Here is an 8,926-nt window from a genome sequence, read left to right as displayed (position 1 = left end):
TTTTACAGAACATTATGATGTCACCGTAAAGTTGACCTTCGACTTTTTGGATATAAAATGTCATAATTAATGCATAAATTCTTGAGTTTCGGCCAAAAATGTGTTTTGTGAGATCACGGTGATGTTGACCTTTGACCACCAAAATCTTATCAGTTGATCCTTGAGTCCAACTAGACGTTTGTGCCAAATTTGAAGAAATTCCCTCAAGGTGTTCCTGAAATATGGGATTAACGAGAATGGGACAGCCAATCAAAATATAACACCTCTGGCCACAGCTGTCGCCAGCGCGGCGGCATAAAAATGTGAATTATTTCATTTGCAGAAGGTTTATTTCTTAGTACAGAACCCCAGTTTGAAAATAAATGACTTACTTCTTTTTCACCTGTTTTAAATATATATAAGTCAGTAGTTCTGTTCTGTCAAATAAAGCTGAAACTAACTTGAATGAAACACTCATGAGTCTCAGCTCATGTTTGTTACATGTCACTGCTGAAGGTGTCTGTGGGACGTATGGGCTCAGTGTTACCGTGGTAACCCCCCCCTGTGGTTTCCATGGCTGTTTGAGCACACAAAGAGTGAGATGTGCCCCCCCCCCCCCCCCCCCCCCCCCCCCACCCCTCCCACGCCCTGGAAACATCAGCTCTTCTGTGATAGAAGAGATTAAAATGTCAGACTGTGATTTATCTTCTGCACAAACACGTCACAGAGTGAAAAACGAAGTGTGGGTGGCTTCTGGAGTCAGTGACAGGTGGACAAGTTGCTCCGCCCACGAGCAGACGTGTCATTAGAGGGAAGATTTTCACCTGCAGGACACAAAACAACCAACCAGCATTATTTCAACCTGTCAGAGCCCTTCAAGGCTGAGAGATTCATTTCCTCCTTAGTCTCAATAATTTCATCAGTGCAGGAAGAAATATTCAGGTTATCATTAAATAACACGTTTAAAATACGACATTCAACAGGAGTAATCAGTGATAAACCTTTTATCTCCAGTTTCAGGGATTCTAATGTTTTCAGATAAAAAATGAAGCAAGAAGAATAAAGGCAAGTTAAAGTAGAAAATCTCTTAAAATGTAAAGTATCATGGTCTGATTTCTACATTTATTAAATTTACTTTCATTGAATCTGAATCAGCTCCTCAGACGAGAATCTTGATCTCTTTATGAAGCTACAGTTTCTCACGGTCACCTTGACTTCACAGATAAAAATACTACTAACAATATTTTCCTCTTTGATAAAGGTCAAACATTCACAGACACACTTTTCTTCATGCTTTCTGCTTCAGTCACACAAATATTCAGTTTTTCTGTAAAAACAAATGAAACAATAAAAATAACTGCACTGATCTGCAAAACCTGCACCTTTAAAAACAATATGAAAATACTCATATATCAAAGTATATTTAAATTCTGCACATTCACATATTTTATGCCTGTGAGCTGTAATGTGGAGAGTAGTCATGACTATAACATGATTATATCTCATGACTGTTCTGCTTTAATCACAGACACAGACATTTATAGAGTTTATATCTAAAGTAAGGCTTTGGTCAGAAACCGTCCTCCACCAGTTGGTGACAGTTTTTCATGTCTGGAGGTTTTTTAAAGGACGTTCCTGTAAAGACGGCTCATTAAAACCTGGACAGTTTGAGACAGTTTGAGTTTTACGTCCGGCAGCAGAGCAGCTTGTGAAAGACGTTCCTGAACTCAGTGTTGAACGCGGTGTAGATGATCGGATTGACGGCGCTATTGACGTAACCGAGCCACGTTACCACGGAGATGAGGGTGGGACTGATGTTGCAGGACTGACACAACACCTTGGTGACATGGACGACGAAGAAAGGCGTCCAACAGGCCAGAAACACACCTGGAGACAAAAGACAGACACAGTTAGAGACGGATGGTTCTTCTGCTCACTGACGTTTATATTTTGTGTATTTTATTTTAAGAGCTTCTTTAACTTTATCAGGTTTTTGAACCTTTAAACAGTTGAATTAATAAACAGAGATACAACATATATGATCCGATCAGATCAAAGTGATTTGTCCTCAGGTACGATATGAAGTTTACTGTCTTCTTTAGTCATATAATGAGGATCATTATGTGAAGTTACAGCTGCAGTTTATGAGTTATAAATCATGATCTTTGTGTCATTGTTTTCTATATTTTTACAAATATTTTTTCTTTCTGGTGTTTGGCCCAAAATCATTCTGATGTGATCAATAGATTGAGTCTGAAATCACCTGCATGTCACTCATTCATACGTGTTTGTTTAAGGATTAATTCAACTGATATTGAGTTATGAATTATTATGAATTACACCAAAATGAGACTTTGAATTAGAATTAAATATATTTTCAGAGTTCAGTCAACATTCTGAGTATTGATGTGTAAATGAGGATGTGAAACTGCTGGTTTCCACGGAGACAGAAAGAAGCAGTTCCTGTTTTTACTGAGAGGATCACAGCTTCACTCTCTGTTACAGTAAAACACGAAAAACTGTTTCTACAAACGTCCAGCTGAGGGGGAATCTCTTGTTTAACATCAAGAAATACACAAGTGTTTGTTCTCGGTTTGCTGCTGCAGGTGGTGAAGCTGCTGCTTCGCCTCCTGTAGAGTCACATGTATGACGTCATGTTTGTATTCAGTCACATTCGGCTGGGAGACGGTCGTAGCAGTGACTGTCTAAGGACTTTATACTAAATGACGTATAACATGTTTCTGCATGTAACGTGAACAATAATGTGCATCTATTTACATGTTTCACACCAACATGTCAACGACACTGTACTGAACATGAAGACAGAGATCAGGTGAGTCTGTAAAAATGATTTTTAAACCTAGTTTAAATAAAAACCTTCTATAACCACAGTATTAAGAGCAGCTATATTTTTTAATTGTCATTCATGCTGCATGTCAGAGCGATGGATGAATGAAAATAAAACTCTTTACATGCAGCATGTGAGCAAAGAGGAATTAATGAGAGTCCCAAATGAATATTTTGTCGTCCTCTGTTGGATGTTACAAAACAGTATCATTATCTAATAAATAACCTGATGATAAACTGTGTCGGTGTCGCTGTTAGTCGTTATAAAAACAGCAGAATTTCCTCATAGATGATGAAACTCACCCACTACAACAGGCAGGACCTTCATGGCTTTGCGTTCCCTCCCGCTGACTCTGCTGCTCTTGCTGTTCCTTCGTCCTCTCTTCGTGGTCTTCGGGCCGTTCTCTCGTCTGCTTCCGCCCTCCTTCCTCTCAGTGGCGTCGGCATCCGACATGCTGTCCATCTGTGCAGTCATTGGGTCACTTTCTGCCGCCGCCCCGTCCTGCTGCTGCTCGGTCGCTGGCGTTGCTGAAGGTGTCGTCATGGAGACAGTTGAGGGAGAGGTGGGCCTCAATCCGGCCGGCGCAGCATATGTGACTTTCTCTCGACTCGTCTTTGTGGCCTTCACCCGGCGTAGAGCTGAACCGAGTCGTAAAGAAAGAGTGTGGCGGCTGCCACTTGCCGCCTGAGAGCAACTGCGACCGCTCCACCGCCGCAGGCCCCGAAACATCCAGTAATACAAGAAGAGCATGACAGGACATGGCACGAAGAAGGAGCAGACGGACGAATACACCACAAAACGGTCGTCCTCCAGTTTGCACACGCTCGGGTCACGATCCGGCACCTGGTTCAGGCCGAAGATCACAGGACTGGCCACACCCAGAGACAGCACCCAGGTGGCAGCAATGAGGGTGAGCTGCCGGACGCTAAACTGGTTCCTGTTGTACTTCAGAGGGACGACAACAGCAATGTACCTGAAATGCAGCAGGCAGGTGAGAGAACAGCAAACTTTCCATTCAGCTTTTTATTTTTGAGGAGGGTTAAAACACTAAAGATGTGGTTTCTAAGAGGCTACACCAAAGATGATTGACAGGTGTCTGCAGTCATGAACCTGCACCTGATTGGATGAAGACTTAACGCTCTGGTCTGTCATTGGTCTTTTCTCTCAAACTGGAAAGCATTTTCTGGAAACATCAAATTTATCCCAAACTTGCCTCTGTCCACACTAATAATATCACGTCCAACTACTTCCCTCTCCAAAGAGGGACAAGGCAGGGCTGCTGCTTATCTCCCTTTTTATTTGATTTGACAAAACCCCACAAAGAACAAACCATACAAAATACAAAGCTACACACAACAGCACATCACATACACCCACAATGTCAATTAAAAATTGATAATGTAAACTAGACTCAGTGGTCACACAGCTGATTCGTCTTTAGTTGATTTTTGAATGTATTGATGGAACTGCAGTTCTTCATATAATCAGGTAGGACGTTCCACTGAGTTGTGGCTTCACAGAGGAAGCTGACTGTCTAAATGCAGTGTGATGAAATGGTCCAATCTTGTGTAGAGGATATTCTGGAGGATCTAACAGAACTTACTGAGCGAGTGAACACAAAGTCACATAGTGGAGGAAGACAAACCATTTAACATTTATAAACTAGACACAAATTTGAGAATAATCTAAAATTCTTCTTCTAAAGTTGTAGTTCATGGTTTTAACCATTTTTTAACATGTTTCTTAAAGTTCAAATTTGGATCCAGTGTCACACCAAGATATTTAAAATCAGTAACTATGTCAATTTTTTCACCTTTGATGAGAATATCAGCGTTAGGAGGTTGTACCATAGTCTCAGAGAAAAACATACCCTTTGTCTTGTTTACATTTAGACTCAGACATGATTGATCAAGCTAATGTTTGATCCTTTCTAATGCGATTGTTAGCTTATCAGCAGCTAACTCAGCTGTTTTTGCATGTGTGTACACAACGGTGTCATCTGCATACATTTGGAGTTCTGCATCATGACACTGTTGAGGGAGATCATTAATATATAGACTAAATAATAGGGGACCTAACACTGACCCTTGTGGAACACCCATTGTGCACTTCATGTTACTGGACAGTGCGTCACCAACTTTAACACATTGTCTCCTATTAGATAAATATGAAGACATCCATGCCAGTGCTCTAGATGAGAAGTTAAATTTAGAGAGTTTCGGTATTAAAACATCATGATTGACTGTGTTGAATGTTTTACGCAGATCTAAAAATACAGCAGCAACTACTCCTCCTTCCTCAAGTCTTGATTTAATTTGCTCTATCAAGAGCAAGGTAGCAGTTTCAGTCGAATGATTTGCTCTAAAGCCAAATTGCAAACAATGTAGACCAAAACTGCTTGTATTAAGAAATGTTGTCAGTTGTTTAATGACTTTCTCAGCGACCTTTGAGAGTACTGGCAGTATACTTATTGGTCTGTAGTTACTGGTTTCAAGACGGTTTCCAGATTTAAAAATATGCGTGACGATGGCACATTTCCAGTCATCAGGAAAGGATCTGTGTTTAAAAGACAAGTTAATTAAATGAGCAATAGGGGGAGTTAAAATATCTTTGTGTGATTTGACAAACATGGTGTCATATTAGAAAGCATCTCTACTTTTGGAGCTTTTTAAGGAGCTGATGATTTTGTTTACTTGTAAGTCATTAGTTTCTAAAACCTGACCTGTAGCATCTATAGCAACAACATCCAATTTCCTTTTCATTTTTTTCCTAACTCATACACAGACTCAAGAAAAAAAATATTAAAGACAGAAGCAACAGTAAGATGATCTTCAATTAACTTTCCCTGTACTTTGAGTTTAAAATGTCCTAAAAGTTTTGGGTCCCTCTTTGTGAGATTATCGATGTTTTTCCAGATCAATTTACTGTTGCCTTTAACCTCATTCAGTATATTGAAATAAAAACAAGATTTAGCTTCTCTTCGCTCTTGGATAACTTTGTTCCTTAAACCTTTTTTAAACCAGCATGTCAGTGTCTCTTCTAGCTTTAACTGCCTTCCTTAATGCAGCATCTCTAGATTTCATTAGTTTCCACAAATTTTCATTAAACCACAGTAAATTATTTTTATTTTTAGATTTTATCTGTATCCTCACATTAAATCTTTCCCTCACAGAGTTGATTCAGAGTAAAAGTATCACAGCCATAGTCCAGATCATCAGAGGACAGAACATCATCCCAGTTCAATCTGTTAATTTCATCGGTAAATTCTTGCTTAGCTCTGGGTATGCATTGAAGGATCATTGTCTTAGTTGCCGTGGTCTTAAATCTACTTTTAGTCAGTTTTCTCACACATAGGGTTAGGTTATAATCTGATAAACCAGTGATTAAATTATAACTTTTAGTTATTCTTTCTGGTTTGTTAGTAAATATCAGATCAATTTGTGTACTGGAGCATTTTGGCCATTGAGCTTCTTGCAATACCTCTTGCTCAACCTACCAATGAAAGAATTCTTGGAGTGACGAGGAGAGAAATGATCCACAAGGTGTCACTCTATCCAGATGATTTACTCCTTTAATTTTTGAACCCAGAAGACTCTATACTTAACTTACTAGAAGTGCTCAAACAGTTTGGGATATGTCCTTTAACTCCCACATAAATCAAATCTTAAGGACTGCCTTTTTTCACTTACGTAATATCACAAAAATCACATCCTGTCCCTAAAAGATGCAGAAAAACTAGTTCACACATTTGTTACTTCTAGGCTGGATTATTGCAATTCCTTATTATCAGGCTGCTCTAACAAGTCTCTAAAGACTCTCCAGCTGGTCCAGAATGCAGCTGCACGTGTTCTGACTAAAACTAGAAAAAGAGACCACATTTCTCCCATTTTAGCTTCACTACATTGGCTTCCTGTAAAATCTAGAATAGAATTTAAAATCCTTCTCCTAACTTACAAAGCCCTTAATGGTCAGACACCATCATATCTTGAAGAGCTCATAATACCGTATTATCCCACTAGAACACTGCGCTCCCAGTATGCAGCTTACTGGTGGTTCCTACAGTCTTTAAAAGTAGAATGGGAGGCAGAGCCTTCAGCTATCAGGCTCCTCTTCTATGGAACCATCTACCGGATTCAGTCCGGGGTGCAGACATCCTCTCTATGTTTAAGAGTAGGCTTCAAACTTTCCTTTTTGATAAAGCTTATAGTTAGGGCCGACCAGGCTCGCCTTGGATCAGCCCTTAGTTATGCTGCTATAGGCCTAGACTACTGGGGGACTTCCCATGATGCACTGAGCTCCTCTCTCCTCCTCCTCCTCTCCATCTGTATGCATTCATGTACCATCAATGCATGTTACTAACTTGACTTCTTCCCTGGAGTTCTTTGTGCTTTCTCATCTCACAGGAAAACCCCAGGATCCAGGCTGAGCCTTCGTGGTTCTGTTAATGTCCTTCTCCAGCTATTGCTGCTGTTTGTTGTTGCTAATCACATCTCTATTACTATTACTGTTATTGCTATTATTGTTATTATTCTGCTTCTTTGTGTCTCTCCCTCCTTCTTTCTCTCTCAACCCAACCAGTCGAGGCAGATGGCGTCCACCGAGAGCCGGGTTCTGCTTGAGGTTTCTTCCCATTAAAGGGGAGTTTTTCCTGTCTGATGGAGGACATCACACTGTAACGACTGAGACTCTTTATTCATGCTAATTTATCTGCGATAATCTTCTATTCTTCTGACATGTGAATTCATCTGTAATGAGACTCAAACTGAAGTCTTTGGTCAGATTTAGATCCAGGCTAGTCCTCCAGAGATAGACGTGTTGAACAGGTGGACTCACCTGTCCACACTGATGGCACACAGGTTGAGGATGGAGGCGGTGCACAGCATCACATCCATGGTCATCAGGGCGTCGCAGATGTAGGTGCTCAACGTCCAGATGCCTCCCAGAAACTAAATTGAACACAGACACATAGTGATGCGTTGTCCTCACCGTGTATGCAGGTGTAAAGTCACACTTGATAGAAACTGACCTCGGAGTAGACGTAGAGCGGCAGCACCAGCACGGCCAGCAGCAGGTCGGCCGCCGCCAGGCTGATGATGAAGTAGTTGGTGGCTGTTTTCAGGGAGCGCTCGGTGAGTACACTCAGACACACCAGGACGTTTCCCAGGATGATGACCAGGATGAGGGGCACACCGAGGACCAGAGCCACATAGTTGTAGTCCTTCACGTCTGCCCCACCTGGAGGGCTGCCAGGTGTCACATTGTTCATGATGGGGGCCTCGAACACAGCTGCTGGGCTGCACTTAACATCTGGACACACAACACTTGACTGAGTCTGTACTGTTTGATGGTTCAGATAAAGATGTTGATGGTTTTTGGTCTCACCTTGCTGATACCTGTCCCAGGCTCAGTGCATTGTGTGTTTCACTCTCAGGAGTTTGACAGCACACTGAGTTTTTTTTCTTCAGATTTTTCTCCTCATTCATGATGATTGGATCTGCTGATTGTTTCTTCTGGTGGCTGTAAAAAATAAACACTGCATTACTGTTACTATTATTACTATACCATGAACACACTGTAGTTTATTTTGATTGCAAAGACACCATCTTGCTGACAGAAACACTCACTACAGCACCAAATCTGTTTTGTTTTTTGTTGCTAAAAAACACAGTTGGACCAGCTGTTTTAGGAAATTAAATACATTAGCTTGAGACTGAAAATATTTTATTGTGGAATATACAAACATAAAGTCAGGATGGAGAGCGAAGTAGAAATTCATCATTTCATGTTTTTAAATTTGTTGTGGAGGTGGAAGGATGATTGATCACAGCTGCAGGGTGTCAATGAACGACTGTCCAGAAGCACATTAGATGACCTTCATGTTACAGAAACATTACTTTCGTACATTTTGTTTTTAAATATTGTAAAAATGTTGTTTGGATGACTGTGAACAATAATCAGAAACAGAGACTGATGTTGTGTTTCTGATTCTTTGTGATTCCTGCTGTGCCTGCTCTCTTATTTTGGCGGTTATATAAGGAAGTGGAGCAGGTTGTATTAAATGTCAGCTGTATTGTTTGGTGAAGTGTCTCCTCTCAGTGT

At 40.7% G+C, this 8,926-nt stretch overlaps 1 protein-coding gene across 2 annotated transcripts; it reads right to left on the bottom strand.

Annotated features, from left to right (window-relative positions):
• Positions 1 to 1,048: 1,048 nt before the first annotated feature.
• drd4-rs (dopamine receptor D4 related sequence) lies at positions 1,049 to 8,440 on the bottom strand. Of its 2 annotated transcripts, XM_042403579.1 has the most exons (5): positions 8,210 to 8,440; positions 7,854 to 8,134; positions 7,661 to 7,773; positions 3,130 to 3,800; positions 1,049 to 1,866 (listed from the first exon to the last, which is right to left on the bottom strand). In XM_042403579.1, the coding sequence occupies exons 2-5, from the start codon at positions 8,091 to 8,093 to the stop codon at positions 1,664 to 1,666; spliced, it is 1,227 nt and encodes a 408-aa protein (XP_042259513.1). In that variant the 5' UTR covers positions 8,094 to 8,134; positions 8,210 to 8,440; the 3' UTR covers positions 1,049 to 1,663. The 2 variants fall into 2 exon arrangements, with proteins under 2 accessions (XP_042259513.1, XP_042259512.1); XM_042403578.1 differs by having other exon boundaries at positions 7,854 to 8,440.
• Between the last annotated feature and the right edge of the window lie 486 nt (positions 8,441 to 8,926).

The sequence above is a fragment of the Thunnus maccoyii genome, chromosome 23 (genome assembly GCF_910596095.1).
Source record: "Thunnus maccoyii chromosome 23, fThuMac1.1, whole genome shotgun sequence".
NCBI lineage: Eukaryota > Metazoa > Chordata > Actinopteri > Scombriformes > Scombridae > Thunnus > Thunnus maccoyii.
Note: the sequence above shows the minus strand (reverse complement) of the source record. Positions and strands in the feature narration are given on the sequence as shown.